Source organism: Pinus tabuliformis, chromosome 2_2, assembly GCF_031772625.1.
Source record: "Pinus tabuliformis cultivar Carrire ecotype Pingquan chromosome 2_2, CPIR1, whole genome shotgun sequence".
NCBI classification, from domain to species: domain Eukaryota; kingdom Viridiplantae; phylum Streptophyta; class Pinopsida; order Pinales; family Pinaceae; genus Pinus; species Pinus tabuliformis.
In genome coordinates, this window is record NC_142300.1 from 439,319,406 (window position 1) to 439,341,844 (window position 22,439).

Genomic DNA, 22,439 nt, shown 5'->3' on the forward strand with positions numbered 1-22,439 from the left:
AAAAAAAATGAATAATGTCCTTGCAAAATAGTATCGAGGCCAGATCTTACCCTCCAAGGTCTAGATCTGGCTTCAAATAAAAAATTTCCTTCAAATCTGCACTTGCAAAAATGAAAACAAAAATACCCAGAACCTAGATATACAAAACTAAATAAAACCCAAGTTAGAAAAAAATTACAGATCTATGCACAAAGATTGTAGATCTATCAGATCTTAGGAGTATGAGTCCAACTCCACTATGAGATCTGATAATCTAAGGCTCTCAATAGCCAGATCTATCAATTTTTCCATAGATATTTAAAAAAAAAATTAGAGGTACTAGCCCAAAAACACCCTACAGAAAAAGAATTTAATCTTAAGATAAATCTTGGAGCTTATATGAAATAGGCTCTTCAAGAAATATACACTGAGAGTTGGCTAGTCCAACCGAGGACTATCCCCAAACACTTAACGAAAACCTGAGAGATGAGGAGATGAGGAGTTGTGATTTGAAGGCTTGTAGAGGGATTAAAAAAGCAAATGAAAAGATGGAGCTGCAAGGAAAGATGCAGAGAGAGCTAAGGATCCCAAAAAAAAATTGCCCAGGAATTTCTATTTCAAACTGATATATTTCTGCTTCGAATTGCTCCTAGAAATTACTATGAAAACCTCAAATCTGAACCTTTAAACAAATGATTTAGTCACTTGGTCCCTGCACACAAGGGTATGAGGCTAGATCTTGCCCTCCAGTGCCTAGATCTGTCTCAAATCCCAAAAGTTTCTTTGACAAGTTTCAGATCTGAACCTGCACAATCAAAAAACGAAATACCCAAAACCCAACATGTACAGATATTTAAAAATAAAAATCAAATCTACAAAATTTAATTGCAGATCTATACAAATAATTCAGAGATCTATCAGATCTGAGGAGTATAAGTCCAGCTCCACTCCCATATCTGTAGATTTGAAACTCTTTTTAGTAAGATCTAACAATTCAACACAATATTTTGAAGATAAATAATTTTTTAAGTTTTAGGTATTAGTCCAAGACACCCTACAAGATATAGTTCGTTAGATAATCTAGGAAATTTAATCTGGAAGGCTCTCCAGATCTTAAGTTTCGGGAGTCGACCGGTTCAACCGAAAACTTCCCCAAACGCCCAAAATTTATGAATCAATTGATTTCTACACACTTATAAAATAATTTGTTAAACCAATAGAGGTATAAAATAACTATTAAATCTTTAAAGATTAGAGATACCTGCTCATCAATTAAAAATCTTAATGTTATCTTAAAACCCAACAACCTAAGCAAGATACATGTGCAATAGATTGATTTACAAGAGCTATTAACCAACAGCTTATAAATAAGATCAACAAAACTTTAGATACAAGTTACCATAAAATACCAGAGAGGAACACTACCATTAAGTAAAACCCCAAAGACTTTGCGTTGTATTATTCCAGAAAAGTTTACAAGAGCTAGTACACGATTTAATGATCGGACCTTTTCGAATAACAAATGACCTCTAATTTATAGATTAATTTTCCAACGGCTAGTTGACTTGATCCCCATCAAAGTAATCTCAATCGTTAAAAAAGATTTAATTATCTTTTCATCTCCTTCATCGAAATTATTTTATTTTTTGAGGAAATTCGAATTTTTCATTTAATTGACTTTTAATCAACTCAAAATTAATTATTTTGAGTTGATTTCCTCAAAAAATTGACTTTGACTTAACTATCAAGGCCCAACGGTCTAAAATCTCTTGAAATTTTCAATATTCCCTTGATCGGGGACCTCCAAAAGTTAATTCTTCTAAAACCCACGAATTTTTTAATTTGGACATTTAATTTTTCCTATGACTTAAAATTAATTAAATTTCTGGCTTATAATTTTAATTTATTTTTGCCAGAAAATTTAATTAATTGACTCATGAGGGGATTAATAATTTTTCCAACCCTCAAATAAATTACCCATTGTGTCTAAACATGAGGGACCATGCACTAAAATATTTTTTACATCAAGATATTACAATTTAATACATGAAAGAGGAACACCTGTTCGTTATAGACCCTTAATCATTTACCCAATTCTGCGACTCAAATATGATCTAACAAACCAAGTAATTTGTAATAAAGCAATTTAGCCAATTAGCTTAAATTACTCCCAAATTACTTTACGGAGACTCGACTAAAACACTAGGACTTACCTAAGATCTTGATGACAAAATCCACCCTAGATTTGGGGTGAAGTTGGAGGGAAAAACTCTGCTAACCATCCGTGTTTAGAAACACACATGAATCGGTGGGACAAAAAACCTCCTAGGATAGAAATCATCAGCAAAAAAGTAGGCTTCCATAGGTTGTTATATACATAGATGATCTTACTAGGATCATTTACATTATAAACTTGCTGAATGGGTTGACAACTTTTACAAAAAGATCATTGAAGATGATGAAATCTGGATAATCTTCATTGCCTGAGCATGATGGAATCTGCTTGCGAAAATGTACACTACTATAGGGTAGTTGACGCGGAGTGGTCAACGGGGTGATTAATCATTAGATTGAATCTACCCTTGTTATACTATCTCTTGTCATTTGATCATTCTTGTGAAACCCTAACCTTTAGGGATTCGTCGTTAAGCCCTTGCCTCTTGATGCTAAGGGTGTGTCAATGTTGATTACAAAACCCTAGTCTTGTTAAGGTTTGTTGATAAAGTCTAGAACATATGATGAAATCCTATTCTTTTAAAGTTTAGGGTTTTGGTAATGTCGTGGTCAAAACCCTAGTTCTTTAGGGTTTATTGTTAATATCTAAATGAAATCCTAGATCTTTAGGGTTTGATAAGTTAGGGATTATGACTAAACCCTTCTAATAGTCAATATAAAATCCTAGAAATGGATCTCTGGGTATTTGTGCTTCCATATAATTGAAACCCTGGCCTGATTAAAATTGTTATATATCTAACTTCTATGTCTTGATGTATGTATATTAGGTTTACCTAGTAGATATTGATATAAGATGCTAATAATGAAACCCTAGATATGTATATGCGAGTATGCTAACTTGATTGTTGATGAAATCTAGGGTATATAACAAAACCCTAGCAAAATCTATCGTGAAATTCTAAAAGCGTATTGCTGAAACCTTGGATGTATCATACTATGATTGGATTGATAGCTTGATTGAGTTGCTAAGGCTTTATGTCTCGAAGATAGAGTATAGGGTTTGTGAAAAAACCCTAGCAAGTTGTTGAAGTCTAGAATATAAAAGATGTAACCTTTGTTGATTATAAACCTTACTAAGTTTAGGTATTTGATGTCTAAAGCTTGAATGTTTTGATGCTTCCACTGTAATAACATGATTTTGATATAGTTGACTTCATGCTTCTATATATTTGTATTTGGTTGTACTTGCTATTAAAGTTTTGCAGGTACATAATCTTCAAGATGTTGAAGATGTTCATAATTGAAGATAATAATAATGAGCATGATGAAGGAAGCTATAAGAATGATGATAATCAAGATGATCTTGATGCCATGAGAAAGAAATGAAGCCTTGAAAATTTCAAGTCTCTCCACTGCTATAAAAGAAGGAAATTGTTGAGTTGAGAGGGAGCTTAGTTAGAAGAAAGGGTATATCTCCCCAGTTAAGAGGGAGGGCATATTATGACAGCCATAGTGAATACCTTGAAGAAAGAATGAATGAAAGTACTACAAATAGATTTGCAAGCAAAAGCCTTGTGAAAGTATTGAGGCTGTATTTGGTGTTACTGAAGAAGTGAAAGAAGAAGAAAGCTTCCGACAAGTTGTATTTGGATAACTTAATATAAGTAGCATCAGAATGACCCTGAAGGTTTGTGTTTACTTGTATATATTTGAATATTTATGACTAATTGAGGTTGTGAATGTGCAGGATCTCTCCTTAAAAGGTTGAACGGTAGAAGCATGCTTGGATTGGTGGATATATCTGGTTTAATTGATAAGGAGAGATAAAGAATCTTGCGGTGACAAGATGCTTGGGAGGACATCTGGTCGGCCTATGTGTTGATGTCTAGATCCCGAGGTAGGGAGGGTGGCGCTTGTCTTGGAGCTCTGACCTTGGATACGCACCTAGATCCCTTGGTTGGTGTTAGAGATTAAAAGCCTCATGGTACCTAGAGTGGCTAAAGCTTGAGTACACCTTAGTCCCACCCGATTAGAATACCCTAGCCAGGTATCTAATCTATAGTACTGCGTGTGTTGTGACTCTTCATAGAGCATATCATTTTGAGATCTTCCATGTACCTTTGTATATATGAATACCTCAGTTAAGAGAGTGTTGAAAAATGTAACTAGTGTCGTTCTTCATAATTGTATTTGAGTCATGATGTAATATATTTGCAAAAGAAAGAAAAAGGAATTTTATTATAAAAGAAATTGACTTATTAAATCATGGGTTTCATTCTTGGGCTAATGATTTTTAGGTTAAAGCCTCCATTGTAGGCTTCTAGGGCTTGTGTCAAGAATCTTTGTCCTTATCATTATGTAAAAGACCCTTCTTGGGCTTTATCTATCAAAGAAGAGATTTATTTTGATATAAATTAGGTCTTTTAGGCCTCCTCGACCAAGTTGGCCTCAACCTGGGCAAGTCGACGTAATTAAGAGGCAGAATCCACTATATAAAGGCAGCGACTCAACCTCATTTGGAACATATTCACAACAAGTTCGATCTGCAGTTGTTGGAGAAGAAAATGTGAAAATTCTGCTAACCCCGAATCCTATTGCAGCAACTAATGTTAATTCTTCTAATTGTTAATTCAATTAAACAATTTACTTGTTGTGTGCTACGGAAAATATCGAATTAAATACACTGCAACCTTCACAAATAAAATACTGCAGAAGAAATAAAAACATTGGAAGGAATAGATGCACACACACAATATGACACCGTTATTTTTGGACTAAGTCCTCGGAAAAACCCAACTCGGGAAAATCGATGCAATAGCTGAGGGTTTTGATATTATGCAGTAGTGAAAACTGAGTACAATCTATGGATGCTTAAACTAGCAATCCAAACAGAGAAATAACTGGCAATAATAACTAGTGAGAAAAATTTCTCACTCCACAGGTGATCCAACATTGACCTTAGCTCGAATTGAGCTACTCCTTGCTCCCTCTGCGTAGTCAATGCGTCAGCCTACGCAGTTATTGTGTCCCATAAGCTTGGAACTGCGTCTCCTCTCACTGTCTCATCAGCTGCTGTTTGAGAAACTGATACTCTTTGCCTCCGGACCCTCTGCCCAGCTTCTGGCTCATAATTTCTCCTTCTCCCCAACAAAACAGAAATCTCCCCAAGAGGGCTTTGCGCTACCTCTCTGTGACAATCACTGCCTCTCTGCAATGTACTCGCGGGAACTAGAAAAGCTTCCTTCGGCCTCACTATCCCTACCCCTTTCTCACTACTTCGATCTCACTAAATCACTTCCAGCAACTGAATGTTGCTCCTCAGGAGATCGATTTCCCAGCAAAATCGAATGCTCAACTTATTTGGTGTATCTTCCCCAAGCCCTATCGACTTCTTATAATCCTCCGTTGAGACTTCAACGGCCACGATTAAATCTTAACCAATGGCTAGGATTAACTAGAAATTAATCCATGTACTTTTCTAGAACATTCTCACCATGACTTAATTAATTTTGATTAATTAATCATATATCCAAAGATTAGATTTAGAAAATATTTAAAAAACTAACTAATAAATCTAATTAAACAGTCTCTAGGTGGAATTTCTAGAAACGATTTCTGGGTATTGGAAAATACATGTATTCTAGCCTCTCAACCAAATCTCGTGGCTAGAACGCATCCAATGCTACAAAAACTAACACTCCCTCTTAGCGAGGAATGCGTTCTAGAGTTGCAACCCACTGAAACAACACTGTCTCTGCATCATCTCCTGTCACGCTGCTAATGTCTCACTGTTGTTGCCCATCAACCACTGCGCAACTCTAATATACACTGCATCTATGTTGCTGCTGACTCTGCAAAACTGTTGCCAACATTACATCTGCACTACAACTCCCTCTCCATCTGCTGCTGCAGCAACTACAACATCTGCAACTAAAAAGCATCCTAAATATTGAATCAAATGTGATTAGTATGATGCATTTGTCACCCAAGTCTCCGACTATTGCTAGTATTTGTGTTGTCACTGAGGCATCTGCACTATGCCAATTGCATTGTTGCCAACTCTGCACTGCGCTCCCCAGCATCTAACTGCTACTAGTCTCTGCAATTGCCACTCTAGCATCTGACTGCATCAATTGTCACTGATCCATCCTGACACTGAATACTCTGGGCCCCCATAGCAAGGTATTGATCCATGAGGTTGGGTCCTCAAGGATCCTGACAATCTATAGCACTCTGGGGCTACAAAACCAAGTCACTCCACCTCATTCCTGGAGGTATATTAGCAAACATGGCGAAGTCTTCCTTCAGCGTGGAGGAAAACCTATCGATCTATGTTGAAGCTGCTTGCTAGTCTTGCTTCTCCTCCTTGTCCTTCTTCCTGAGAGGACACTGGGTGTTGTAGTGACCAAGCTCACCACATCTGAAGCACTTGACCTTTGACAGGTCTTTCTTCTTCTTTCGCTGCTCCCCCTATCCCTAACTGGGACCCTGATGCGAGGGCCACATTCTCCTCCTCCTTCACCTGCTTCGACCCGTTGTTGCTGTCACTAATGGAGCTCTTCACTAAGTCTTGCCTCACCTCCTCCTCCTGCAAATCAGCCCACATCCTGCCCCACTTTGGCAAGGTTTCTCTACCCAAAATGATTTGGACGAATACCTGCCACTCCTCGGAGACACTGTTGAGTGCCAATCGTACTAGCTTTGTGGCTTGAGGTGCTGCTCCAATAGCTGACAGATGATCCCGGATCTCCTAAATCCTAGTGAGGTAGGGGTCTATGCATTCCCCCTTCTGCATCCTGGTGCATCTCAGCTTTTCCTCCAAGTACATCTTTCACTGCTCAGAAGTGCCTTGGTATAGCGTGGAAAGTGTATCCCACATCTCCTTGGTCATTCCTTGGCTCGCTATGTGTGATACAATGTGATCTCAAACACCGTCAAGAATCAACCTCTTTGCCATTATCATCACCATCTCCTTTCAATATTCCTTCAGCTGATCTGCATCCTAGGGAATAGCTACCACTGCATCAATATATGGCTTCAGGCCATATTCATCCAGAAGGAAGGACATCCTTGCCTTCCAGATGACATAGTTGGAAGCACCGTCCAACCTGTCCTAATCTTGTAGTCCAGTAGTGGCCATCTCAGCAAAATAAGTCAAAATCCTCCTCTTCTCTTCTACTCAATTTCTGCTAGGCTCTACGCACTCCCTGCTGGAGTGAGTAAATCTGCTCACAACGACTGCTGATCTGCAAGAGAAAATTGAACTTCTGAAGCTAGAAGTCCCCTGAGGAAAATTTCCCTTAGTGTGTGCTCTTTCTTCCTCCTGGCGCTATTTTGCACTAGCAACTGCTACAAAATACTGCGTCTAGCTAGAGATCTACTCTGCAAGGAAAATACTAGTTGCTCCCTCTGCCTCTGGTAATCCTCGAATTGGAGAAATCTGATTTCTCTATCGCTCTCTTAGAGAAATTGATTTTTCCTCAAGAAATTGACCCTCTTGGCCAAGAAATTGCGCTGCCTCTGAGGGTTTCAAACTGTTGCTTACGCAGAGCTACGAAATTCCTCTTCCCTTCTGCTACTGAGCTCTCCGGCTTACAATCTGCGCTCTGATACCATGTGAAAATTCAGCTAACCCTGAATCCTATTGCAGCAACTGATGTTAATTCTTCTAATTGTTAATTCAATTAAACAATTTACTTGTTGTGTGCTACGACAAATATCGAATTAAATACACTGCAACCTTCACAAATAAAATACTGCGGAAGAAATAAAAACGCTGGAAGAAATAGATGCACACACACAATATGACACCGTTATTTTTGGACTAAGTCCCCGGAAAAACCCAACTCGGGAAAACTAGTGCAACAGCTGAGGGTTTTGATATTATGCAGTAGTGAAAACTGAGTACAATCTATGGATGCTTAAACTAGCAATCCAAACAGAGAAATAACTGGCAATAATAACTAGTGAGAAAAATTTCTCACTCCACAAGCGATCCAACACTAACCTCAGCTCGAATTGAGCTGCTCCTTGCTCCCTCTGCGTAGTCACTACGTCAACCTACGCAGTTACTGCATCCCATAAGCTCGAAACTGTGTCTCCTCTCACTGATACTCTTTGCCTCCGGACCCTCTGCCTAGCTTATGGCTCAGAATTTCTCCTTCTCCCCAACAAAACGGAAATCTCCCCAAGAGGGCTTTGCGCTGCCTCTCTGTGATAATCATTGCCTCTCTGCAATGTACTCACCAGCACTTGAAAAGCTTCCTCCGGCCTCACTATCTCTTCCCCTCTCTCACTACTTCGATCTCACTGAATCAACTCCGGCAACTGAATGTTGCTACTCTAGAGATCGATTTCCTAGCAAAATCGAATGCTCAATTGATTTGGTGTATCTTCTCAAAGCCCCATCGACTTCTTCTTATAATCCTCCGTTGAGACTTCAACGGCCACGATTAAATCTTAATCGATGGCTAGGATTAACTAGAAATCGATCCATGTACTTTTCTAGAACATTCTCACCATGACTTAATTAATTCTGATTAATTAATCATATTTCCTAAGTTTAGACTTAGGAGATATTAAAAAATTGACTAATAAATCTAATTAAGTCGTCTCTAGGTGGAATTTCCATAAACGATTTATGGGTATTGGAGAATACATGTATTCTAGCCTCTCCACCAAATCTCGTGGCTAGAACACATCCGATGCTACAAAAACCAACAGAAAAGAGGGTGTGAAATTCAAGGGAAAAGGAGAAAAACCCTAGGGAAGAAGAGGAAACCCTAGCGAAGAAGTTTGGAGACCTTTTTCTCTCTCTTTGACTGACACGTGCGATATTCTAAAGTTGATGTGAAGGCCAAAGTTTCAGATCTGCAGTAGGGCCGAACTTCTGGAAGTTGGGGACCGAAATTCTGGATTATTGTTGGGCTAAAGCTGTTGGACAAGAAGAGACTACTGAAGTTTGCTAAATCATCTTGGAAGACTGACTTGGTGGAGGAGGAAGGTCTTTTGGTCAGGTCTAAGGTCTTGGTTTGTCTCAATTTGATTTGAATCTATTAGTGGAAGAGTTTCACTGGGTTTTCTCCTATAGAGGGGTTTTAGCCCTGGCTGAGTGCCTACATCTGGTGTCGTTGATCTTCATGTTTTGATTTAATGATTGCTTGATGAAAAGAAAATAAAAGATCATAAAGAAAATTAATAAGACCACATATATCACAAGTAATTATCAACATAAGAGAATCTTTTTGCCTTTCTGATTTTCTAACACAACATCCACTAGAAGGAGGCGACAACCTCCTGAAGGAAACTACAAATTCCTTGCCTAGAACCACCCTGCCACTCTTAATAATAAAAGATAGAACAAAAAATTTGGGCTCATGTACCAGGGATAGTGACCCAATTACAACAACACTGAACAAACTCAATAATTATACAATCTTGTCATTGTCCTCTTACTCAACCGTTGTCACTCATCAACTGTTGTCTTACTGCATCATCATCATTAAACTTGCACTCATTTAAATCCACATCCTCAAGTTGTGTTCTCAAACACAATTCAATGTGCCTTTGGTCTGCCCTATGACCAACTTCTAACTGCCTCCTAATTTGTGTTTCGTATGCTTCAAATATTCAGTAGCTCATCTTCAAATCCCATTGTCCATGCTCAGCCAAGTACTCCCTTGCTCACTTATGTCTCAGCAGTCTTCTTTAGCAAGGTCACGGCTCTTTAACTCGGTTCTTTTCAACCTCAGATTATCTCCTTTCATTCAACCTCTGCGGTCTGCAATAATAGTGACTTCAGCCTCCAACCAGGGTAATAAATTCGGCCTGTATGCAGAACGTCTTCTTAGAAAATGTGCACAGCAGAGAGCTCGTATCCGAGGCATTTTCTCCAACAAGAAGCACAGTAACAGAACCACAAAATAACCTCAGAGAAGTCCAAGTTGTACCCATGAACTCGATCCCAAAAGGTGTCTCAACTTCAGCCTCAAGTAGCTCTTCCTCTGCGACTAGATCAGGCCCAAATTCGGCCTTACTGTGCCCTTCCTACAATCTAGAACAAGACCGAAATTTTGGCACCCAACGAACCTCTACCTGTGGCCTCCACTGGATGAAATTTGGCCCTCAACAGACTTCTCTCTGTGTTAAAACTCGACCTTTCTCTGCAGTCTATCCAGGCCTAAATTTGGCCGCCTTCTATAGCCAAGATAGGGTACCTTCTGCAGTTTAACATAACCCTATCTGCGGCTTAGACAAGGTCCCTTCTACGGCCTGACACTGGTTACTGTGGCCCTACAAACAGACTTCAGATTCTCGGAAATGTCTTCAAGAAACTCGACTCTTTCCCCAGCGAAAACACCATAAAATGATAAACAATAAAGCCAAGAACCATTGAGAACTCGGCCTCTTCTTCAGAGAGACAATGCTGCCCACAGCCTCAAGAGTTTCAGAGCTCCTTTCTTTCTTAGATAGATGCCACGAATTGTGACTTTGGGGCTCCACAGCTAGGGAATTTATGTTGTTTGGAGGGAGCCCTATTTTAGGGACGACTTGAACCAAAAAATAAAACTTTGCCCTTGAAAAGACATGTCTGTTTGTTGGAGTCGTTCTGTCCACAAAACCTTTATCAGGCCGTTCTGTAAAAGTAGGCTCAGGCTTCTTAAAAGAAATAATTTTTGTCTTCCATGATAGCTTCTTTCAAGGCTGACTTGGACACATGGACTTGGGGTAAATTTTATTACAATCTAGACCTTCTTCTAGGGAAAACATTGAAGCTTAAAGACCATGGATTCTCGGGGCATGACTTGGAGACACCCATCCATTTGGGGCATCAACCTTCAAACTTGAATATCTCTTCAACCAAGAGGACCCACGAGGTGTACCACCTATCAAACGAAATGGCGTGACGAAGACAACTAAATGGTGATGGTCAGGTATCCAAATTCACAGCCTTTCACACGTATATCAACAAGCAGGTAATGGCCCATTTGCCCTTTGACATCAATGACAATTTCTTCCAGCATAGTCTATATTTATTATAAAGTAATAATAACATCAAAAACACAACTGTGAGAACAATTAAAATCATTAGGCTAAACATACCTGAAGCCAAGCTCACCCAATCTCTGTAAGCACCAACTAAAATGACGACTTTCGTCATCGGCAACATGAGCAAAATCTGAAAAGAACTGAGATCCAAGGACTTCACTGACAGTGGAAAATCTCACAACTGTATCCCAAGCTAAATCAATGGCATTGAGCTCTATGTGAGCAAGGTTGTGCAGTATATGAGCATTGTGTGGCAAAGGGGAGTTCTTAGGGGAAGGTATTTCCCTGGGGGAAACCTGCACCACACAATGGTCTAATTAGTTGAAAGAAAAGTGCTAATATCCTCTAATTAGTAACTCTCAAACCAATAGTAACCAAAGTCCCAAGCTTATTTTGAACATACAAAATCAAATTAGCTTATATAACTTGAATAATCTCAAACAGCAAAAAAAATCAGACAAGGCCAAGCTCTACCCATTACAACATGCATCACTGCAAAATACCAGGGCTTCAAACATACAAATTCCAACAGCGAGCAATTTTACTTCCTGATAATATATCAGATGCAAAAGATGTTGATGCATCACCAATCATTTATTCAAAGAAAACACACAGCCATGTCACATATAATTTACACCACCATGTAAGTCAAATTACTTCAATAAACAAGCATAGGTAACATATGAAGAATAAGGTTCAAGATATTTTATTACAAATCAGCAATCCCCTTGTCGATACAAATAAGCATTTGCAGTTTAGTGCTATCTACCATATTGTGTCTCTAAGTTGCCAACAAAAATGTGTTAACTTTGACGACATGTCATTGATGAAGCAAGAATTGTCTAGTGATTAGTGGTTGACTATAGACTACCAATGGGCGTACGTTCAACTCCTTTATAAAGTTACACAACGTCCTTGCATAGAGGTTCTTGTAGCATGAACATATATGCCTAGAAATGGGAAAGCTAGAGCTCTATGACAATAGAGAGTAAAAGCGTTATGTGGTATCTTTGCATGACAAGCAGTTCAACAATCTATAGGAGATGCTAAGAATAATAAAAAGAAATACATGACATAAATGCCTCACTTGTAAGATAGGATAAAATTGATGGTGTCCTGACACGACTAACAAAAGCCAATGGGATCTGGAGATCGTAGTAAGCATACATAAATCCAGGGAGTACACAAGGCATTTCCAAATCATAGTAGCTGTGCTAGGGTAAAGCAAAAAGCGATGAGTATAACCATGAGAATAAATTTCCGAGCCGGTAAACAACACTAAGAGGAATCGCTATCAAGGCTATCAAACACCCATCAGGATGATTTCTGATGACAAGAATTTGATTACAGAGTTTATTATATGTCCTCTCCGTTGTGGACTTATAAGTTTCTCGGCCAAAATAGCTATTGTGCAACTGATGTAGTGTATTTCCAATCCATTATCCATGTCCTTGTCTATCGGTGCTAACAAGAATGATGTATTCGTGTGGCAATTATTGCTGGTATCAATTCATTAATGTGGTTATTATGACCATCGCATGTTTGTTCTACCCTTGCAATGCGCTTGGATAACGTATACCTGGAACGTACTGTGGATATGAAATATCACCATGGTAAAGTCTCCGTCGTAAACACGGATATTTAACTGGTAAGAAATTGGCAAATTCTTATTTTTATGTATATGATTTCCTACTATACAAATTATAATACAGTAAACTGGTTAGAGAATGCATGACTTACTCATCACATTCTACATAGTTGATTTAGTAAGCATGCATTGCACATCAGCAATACCCACCGTAACCATTTTTTTCCTTTTAACCTATTCTGCAACTGATGTAGTGTATTTCCAATCTAATTATCCTTGTCCTTGTCTATCAGTGTTAACAAGTGAAATGTGCAAAAAAAAAAAAAATTGATGATTTTAAATTTTATATATATATTAATATAATTTTAAATTAATATAATATTAAAAACTAATACAAAATTTTAACATATTAAGAGCTTAAGAACCTCATAGAATTTGATTAAAAATTTCAAAACTAATTGAAAGTCAAAGCTTTTAAAATATTTTAAAATTGAAATGAGTTATGGTTTTTGGGCAAGTGGTATTGATAAGCCATGGTACTTGCTCATGGTATTGTAACAAAGCCAGTTAATAATATCCATAGTAAAATGGGGTAAATATCCATAGCCTTTGTTTTAGAAGAAAAAAACCTAAGCTTTTTATATTAATGAAAAAAGACCAGTACATGTATCAAATATATACTAAAAATCTAGATAGACAAACAGAAACAGTCCTGCCAGAAAAATTGCTGCAGCATCCAAAATCAACATGTGATATGCATCCTGTGCCATCCAAATGTCAGTTCAAAATAGCAGAAAAAACAGCAGACCAGAGCAGTCCATAGACACAAGGAGCAGAATATAGGAAAAGTACAAAAAACAATCAGAAGCAAGATCCAAAATTATGGCATGCAAATCTCGCCAACCTCTCTGATATGCTGGTCCATATGTAGAGTATAATGAATGATTCCAAACTGATCTAATAGTTCATCCTTTGACAGTCTGTCCGCATCCTCGTTGTTTTCTCTGAGAATATGTGATCCAAGTGGAAATGCATCGGCACACAGTGCCATGTCGAAGTGCTCAACGATACACACCCAACACCGCGAACAGCACGTCTAATGGACATCGTGTGCAAAATCTATGCTCAGTTGAAGTGTGTCCAGTTCTGCAAAAAGAAGGGCCACATGGCGCCACCCAGGAGCACCACATGACCCCATGACTCAGCAGTGACTGGGCGCACAGTTGGACAGTGGGTAACACACAGCCAATCTGGAGCCACCACGTGGAAGGTCGGACAGTAGGGTCCACGGCCAATCTGGAGCCACCACGTGGCAGTTCGGATTGAGGCCAAGTGGCCCAAGGAAATCGAAAAAAGGTTGCAACAAACTCCATGGGAATCACAGTTGAACAGCGGGGACCACACGGCCAATCTGGAGCCACCACGTGGCAGGTCAGACAGTGGGACCAGACGGCCAATCTGGAGCTGCCACATGGCAGTTCGGATTGAGTCCAAGTGGCCCAAGGAAATCGAAAAAAGGTTGCAACAAACTCCATGGGAATCAAACCCTTAACCTTGAAATCCGGCAAAGACCTCACCAAATCCGGCTAGCCAACTTTCCGGTAGACAATTTGTGATGTAGTAGAGGATGAGGATATATTTATTGGCAAACGTTGGAGGCAGAGATAAAGGAGAGGGGACGGAGGCCACCCCTTTCAGGTAGACAATTTGTGATGTAGTAGAGGATGAGGATATATTTATTGGCAAACATCGGAGGCAGAGATAAAGGAGAGGGGACGGAGGCCACCCCCACCTCTAAACTAGCATGCAGATATCCAACCGGCACATCGAAATCTTAATATAACTATGAAACCGCATAATCAATGGTTATATCACCAAAAACGCGCCATGGAATGGGGTCGAGGGAGTCAAACCTCAAACCTCCGACCTTCCCTCCCCCGCAATGTTTTATAAACCAATGCGCCAAAGCACTTCCTGATAGAAGAAACGGAACTTAACATATTTTGAAGTTGCAGGAACCAGGAGCGCCAGCCAAAGATAGCGGACCTCCACTATAGTTAGTGGAATTGTTTCTTTTGGCGGATTTTCTCCAAATTTGGCAGTGTTGCAAGTGGAGAATGACTTTTGGTAGGTCCAGAGGTCACCTGGTCCAAATATAGTCGAGTTTATACTCTAATTTCACGATTTTCGGTGCTAAGTTCTATTCTGCAGTCCTTGTCTGCATTTGAGCCTCTAATTTTGAGGTCATTGCTGTAAGTGCACATTTGAAGCCTAATAAGAGCGGTTTGTTGATTGACAAGCGGCCCAGAGAGATAGCCAGAGAGGTTCTTGTGAACTCCGTAATCAAATACTGTGTTATTTGTCTATGTTTGCTCAGATTGGCTTTATGTTCTTTTATTTATGTTAATTCGCAATCTTATCAATCTGGTGCACACATTCACATAAATGGAATTTTTAACATGTTTGTACGACCTTTTTGACATTTAGATCAATATGTAAGATGAGAATGATGTGAGAGATGCCAGCAAATGTCTTACCCTGTTGGTCCAACCAGCTAGTAGAGGAGGGTCAAAAACAACATGTCTTATCCATAGTTAATAATCTTGTTATTTAAAAATGCTATAAAATTAAATTAAAATTAAATATATTGATTTTGAAATGAGTTAAAGTTTTTGGGCATGTGGTATTGATAAGCCATGGTATGCCCATGGTATTATAACAAAGCCTAAATTATTATGACACTTGGCAAATAGAAACTATTTTTAGATTTTATATTTTTTTAATATAATTTTTATATTTGACAATTCAATTTAAAACCACATAAAAATAATTACAACTAATTAGAAGAAAGCAATTTACATTTTAAAAAATTAAAAATTACTTTTTAATTTTCGAAATATTTAGTGTAATATTTATTTTTTTCAAAATTTTAATAAACATAGAATTTGTTTAAAAATTTTAAAACTAATTGAAAGTCAAAGCTTTCTGACCAAAATCAAAAAAATATAAACTGCCTTCAACAGATATAACAAGAATGATGTATTCATATGGCAATTATTGTTGTTATCATTTCATTAATGTGTTTAATATGACTATCACATGTTTGTTTTACCATTGCAATGCCCTTGGATAATGTATACCCAAAACGTACTGTGGATATCAAATATCATTAAATTCTGTGTCATAGATTATGGATGCTTAGCTGGTAAGAAATTGACAAATACTTAATTTTATGTATATGATTTCCTGCTATACAAATTATGACACAGTAAACTGCTTAGAGAAAGCATGACTTAGTCATCACATTCCACAGTTGATGTAGTAAGCATGCATTCCACATCAGCAATACCCAGCATAACCATTTATTTTGTTTATATTCTTGCTTATTTGCACTGTAATTTAGGTGTGGAGATAAGATAAGATACAGAAAATTATTAACGTCCAACGAATAATCACAAAAAAAAATCCATGGCACTATTGAGTACAATAGTGCCAATACACAATGGGAGCACAAAAAGTAGCTCCTAAACCAGCTTAGATCCATCTCAAAACCTGGATCTAGCAAGCATTGAGAGGATTCAAATTTTTTGAGTTGTAATTTTTTCTATCAACTAAGGAATTAATACATGACATGGAATTAAATGATAAAAACATTACACCTTAAAAAATTTGAGTTTTTTTGGTCCTTGATAGATCCTTTGTTTAAGATGGATCTATGCAGGGTAAATGTTTTTCGATGTTGTCACATCATATGTACGTATGCGACATCTATGCCATATTGGGATATAGAGCACCTCCCTAATCCCAGTGCAATAAATCAAGATGCAGAAGTGAAATAAAGTGTACTGCTCTAAGCCAAAACCTATAAATCAAATGTTGGATGTGTAAAAACATATTTAGGGAAAATGGACCAGAATTTTGAATGTTTGTAACATGAGTATATTAGGATCCAGTTGCACCCACTCCCCTAACATTCGAGGCCAAATGGAGAAAACTCTGGATAGAACACTCACTGAAAGTGGGGCAGGAAGATAATCTAGACTATGCACTAAGTTGTCGCCAGGGTGAGGTCACCCACTATCAAGCATAGTTTTAAAGGAACCGACCGCCTATCTAACCCTGATTCAAACCAGAATCTGATCAAACAGGATTCAATAAACAGGGAATTGAAAAAAATATATAAAATAATTATTTTTCACTGAAAAACTTAATTTTAAGATTGCAAACCATGATTCCAAACCATTAGAGACAAAATATGGAAATTATTCTCATCTATATACTATGTAAGGGTGCATATATCAAAATGGCACCAAGTGCAATACATATCAATGATATCATCCACAAAATATATAACCAATGAGGCTCTAAATGGCCTCTAGAGTCCAAAAACAATGCTAAAACTCAAGCTACTAGGCCACTAGCCTACTACAAGTACAAAGTACAAACTCAAACTCAAAGTACAAATCATTGATCAACATGATCACTCATCAAACTCATCACCACTACTAGAGATGGGATCATCAACAAGAGCTACATAAACATCATTTGGGTCAGAGTCAGAGGACTCCTCACACTCCTCTCTAGCCTCAATAGCAATACTAGCCCTAGCAGAACTAGAAGCACAAGTTTGCCAAGCTACACGGATATTGTTCCCCTCACCAATACCATATGCCATGCTTGGTCCTCGTGGTTCGCTTCCTCCAACTACCAGATCTGCATTGGGATCAACACCCCCCAACACCATGGCATCAATATCAAAATCAACATCAAACTCAACGAGATGAGACGACTCCATCCATTCTGAAGATGGATCAATATCATCCAACACAATGGGATTTGTATCAAGTCTTTTGTTCAGCAACTGGTTGCGCCTTAGTCGAAGGTTGTACTACACGAAGACAAGATCATTCAATCATTTTTGTTCCAAATGATTTCTCTTCTTCGTGTGAATCCGTTCAAAAACAAACCAATTGCGCTCACACCCAGAAACACTGCAAGTTTGGCTAAGAACTCTTACTGCAAACTTTTGCAATTGAGGGCATTGGCTTCCAAACGACTCCCACCAATGTGCTACAAAGACAAAGACTAGAGTTATTTCATTTTTCAACAATTTAGATGTTAAGTTTGAACTTTGAACAATTTACAAAATACAAATTATAGCTTCAATTTTAAACAATTGAACTTCACAAAAGAAAAACAAATAAATTGGAATTGCTTACCTGGTTGATCCACTTCTCTTGCAATCTTTGCCAAATTTTTGCCAAATGTGTCTGTGGCCCTAGAGAAAGCAGTGAGTTGTTGATGTATTTCCAATTGCTGCAACTAATCAGGTACCATGCACTCCGAGCACTAATACAACCCATCTCTAACCTACCCAGTATGATCTTCTCCTAGAGTAGCTTTATAATGATACTTTGAGTTTAGGAAATACCCAGCTGCATGTATAAGACGATGGGGTTGATTGTTCCATATGTTATCAATGATCTCCCAAATAGGCCCATATTTACCTCCTTTGTCTTTGTAGGATGCCTATATCTATTCCTTTCTTGATCCATAGCCTCATAGATGTATCCCATGGCCAATTTTTCCCCATCTACTAATCGTAACACCTTAACAAGTGTCTCACCAATTTTCACAACCTTTGCTGCTTTTTTCCAAAAAGGGTTGTCAAAAACTTTCTTTTTGGTGTCTTTTCCATCTACTTTGTGAACCCACAGAGATGAATTCCATTCATCACTGGAAAACATTTTTTGCAAGTTTTGTTGTTGGGAAGTGTTAAAATTGGCAACTAGGGCAAAACTCCATGTAGGTCACCTTATTTATGGCTGCTGATATTTTTCTTAGATTCCTCTCGTCGAGAGGTGTAGGATTGATCTAAAGATCATCCGATTCCGATAAGTATTTATGAAGATATGAATTTATTTTGATTATGGACAAAATTGTCAAGTCGGCCAGCAACTTATGTAGGCTCAGAAGCCCAACAGTCATGTCTATTCAACCTCAACGTTTTGCATATAAATACAAGGAGCATTCTCCTCATTTGGACACTTCACACTCACACACATCTCTCTCTCTCCTGTGCAGAAAGAGTCTCTCTCTCTTTCTCACACATGTGGCTAAAAGGAAGTCGTCCTAGGGCAAAGAGGACACAGAAACAAGACAGCAAGTCATCTTTGACTAGCGTTGACCTTCCAAGAAATGCGAATTGGGTGTAGTTGCCTCTCCTAGGCAGGCCGCAATTTTTGGCACAAAAATCGAGGTGATCTAACCTCTGGTTTGACTAGTATTCACTGCCCTAGTTTAGGGCTGCAGTTAACTTCAGAAATCTGCACTTTGACTGAACTTTTGGGGCTGTTCTAGGGCTGTTTCTTCAGGCTGTTCGAGGACAAGTTGACCAGAAATTGACCGAGTATTTTAGAGGTCAATTTCAGCTAGTTTGACCAAGTTTGACTTTGCTGATCTAGGGTTTGTTGTTGCTGATATAAAATTACAGAATTCAGATTTTGTAGTATTTCTCTGTGTTGAACTATTGATGATAAAACAAGATTTGATCAAAGGGTTTCCCCAAATTGGAGTTTGTCCCTGGCTAGCTGCCACATCTTCTATCTCTTGTCTTAGCTTGTTTTCGGTTGATCATTTAATGTTCTATCTGCACTTTACTTAATGTATATGTGATTGCTAATCTGTGGCTAATAAAAAGAAAAATAAGTAAATTGCTCTAAGCATAGAACATACCATAATTTAACATGGTATCGGAGCTGAGGTGAAGACAAAGCCCAAGCAAGAGCAAGAGCAATCACCGAAGAGAAGGATTGGTAGACAATCTTAAAACATGGGGTCCTCAACACACTTCCCTGCTGAATACAAACTCCGTGAGAAGTCTGCCTATCACAGATGGAAGATGTCTCTCGATCTAACATTAGAAGAGCAGGAAGTATTGGTCCATGTGAGAGGCGGAATTGTTGAGCCTCCATCAAATGCATCCGTTGCTGCTAGGAACAAATGGACCAAGGGAGAAGTCAAAGCAAGGAAGATCATCCGGGACTCTATCAACAAACATTTGGTGGCCTATGTTTCCGAGCTAAACACCTCCAAGAAAATCTACGATAGACTGGTGAGTTTATTTAAAGTTAATGATGCAAATCAAGTCTTGTTTCTTATAAATAAGCTGAAGGAAATTAAGAAGGGCAAAGATGAAAGTATGCAAGCATATTTCTTAAGAATCACCGAGATCAAGAATGATCTCCTATCTATTGGGGGAGTAATTCCTGACAGGGAAATGATACTCACAACTCTAAAGGGACTACCATCTAAATGGTATATATTCAGGGCTACTCTTCTGAACAATAATGTAATTCCTAGATTTGAGGAATTAATGGCGAGATGCATTCAAGAAGAAACAAGGATGGAAGAGCAAGAAATGCCCATACTTAAAGGTCATCCTGCTGCCTTTTCTTCTCATGCGAAAAGAAGAAACAATTCCGGGGCTAAATTCAAAGGAAAGGCTGGACCAAAGGGTGGAAGAAAAGGACGATGTTACAATTGCAATAAAACAGGTCACTATGCAAGTGAGTGCCCTGAAAAGAAGGGACACACCAGGACGATGATCAAAATCCCTCTCATGGCAATCAAAGGAATGGCAGGTCTAATGGCAAAGGCAAAAGAAGTGTCGGAAATCAAGGAAGAGGACAACCATTCAAGAAGGCAAGAAATTCCAGGTATGAATCTAACACCGTTAACAATAAGCAAGATGAATATTATCTACCAGCAGCTCTATCTACCTCTGCTCCCCCGAACTCGCTGGGAAATTGGCTTATTGATAGTGGTGCCTCAAGGCACTTCACTAGTTACAAAGAAGCTCTCTATAATCTGATAGAGAAGGAAACCAACCTGGAAATTGTTCTTGGAGATAATTCAAAATATCCCGTGAAAGGCATAGGAAATGTCACTCTTCAATTGAATCAAGGTAATATAATCCACCTACAAGATGTATTATATGTCCCTGATCTCAAAAAGAACCTAGTGTCCATTTCGGCTATGGAAGACAAAGGCTACAAGGTGGCCTTCAGCGATGGCAAGGTACATGTATGGAAAAAGAATATTAAAGATGCCTTCACTCTTGGGTTTCGAGTTGATTCATTATATCAGGTCGGAGGAAGTCCGCTAGGTGTCATGTCTTGTGGCACATCTCTTCAGTCCGAACTATGGCATCGGAGGTTTGTTCACCTTCATTATAAAGCTCTACCCGATGTGAGACAAATGGTGATAGGGATGCCCGAATTCCGAGTAGAACAAGAAGGTGTATGTCCAGGATGTGCCGAAGGAAAGCTCAAAAGGGGACCATTCCCCTCAAGCCAAAGCAAGACCTCCGATATATTGCAGTTGATTCACTCAGACATATCTGGTATGATGCCTGTGAACTCCTTGGGAGGATATTCATATTAGCTCACTTTTACAAATGATTATTCTTGCAAGACTTGGATATACTTCTTGAAAAAGAAGGATGAAGTGTTCTCCTGGTTTCAACATTTCAAAGCCTTGATCGACAATCAAACCGAGAAGAAGATCAAGACCTTAAGCACTGATAATGGGACTGAATATGAATCTAAGTTGCACGAAACGAGGAAATGGGTACGAGTTTCCGAAACGAGAAGCGATACGAAACGCGACCTCCCCAAATTTTGGAAACGGGGAAACGCGAATATATATATATATATTGAAAATATTTAAATATATATATATATATATGTGTGTGTGCAATCATAAAGCATAAATGATACATTATAATTTATTACACTTAAACATTAAGATTTAATTTACATCACATTTACTCATGAATGATCACATAATGAAAATAAAAATATCGGAATATCCAAAAGCAACCTTTATTATATATCCAAATCTCAAAATCAGTCTTTATTTATATTAATATATGAGGCTGCAAGTACAATAAAGACTATAAGGCTGCAAGAGAGAGATCCAAATCAGGATTTTCTGCATCCACATCCCATTCTTTAGAAGGACCACTGTTGTATTGGGAGTCTCCTCCTACATAGTCGAACGACCTTAGTGCTCTTGATTAAATACACGTTTCATACCCTAGTACCCTACATGATCTTGATTATTGGGAGTTTCCCCTGCATAGAGGGCTTGGTTCTCTTGATTAAATACAAGTTCCATACACTAGTACATGATAAAATCTAATGGAAACATTGCAATCCCTCCAATCCTGAAATCCTGAAAAACAAATAAGTCCGCTGGATTTTGAGTGAGATCTAAAATTCTACTTTCTCCATATGAAATCCAATGAGGGTGAAACCACTCTCAAACATCCTGAGTCATTTCATGGTAATGTTAAAAATTTAAGTAAAAGGATGAAAATGAAAAATAAAGGAGAATATCACTTTTACTTTAAGAATTTAACATTACCATGAACTGCATATCCCTCAAACTCCCTGATGAACTGCATATCAACACTAGGGCAAAAATTCACTTTTATAACTTTAGACACGCATCTAGAAGCAACAAGAAGTCACTAACATACCCTAAAAGTAAATTAAAAAACAAATTAAAAAAAACACAAGTTAATGAGGAAACGTGGGTCATACGGCCCTGAAACGCGTTTCCGGCCGTACTGGCCACGTTTCCC

General features: G+C 38.4%; 1 protein-coding gene across 4 annotated transcripts in view; it reads right to left on the reverse strand.

Annotated features, from left to right (window-relative positions):
* LOC149193158 (diiron containing four-helix bundle family ferritin protein, putative (Protein of unknown function DUF455)) overlaps positions 1-22,439 on the reverse strand; it is a 155,877-nt gene that overhangs the window by 102,899 nt on the left and 30,539 nt on the right. For all 4 annotated transcript variants that reach the window (XR_016254422.1, XM_089404799.1, XM_089404801.1 and 1 more), the window contains exon 2: positions 11,257-11,498. Coding sequence is in view for 3 of the 4 variants with exons in the window: in XM_089404799.1 (XP_089260925.1) it covers positions 11,257-11,498 (242 nt within the window). In the remaining variant the exon portion in view is untranslated. The remainder of the gene's footprint in view (positions 1-11,256; positions 11,499-22,439) is intronic.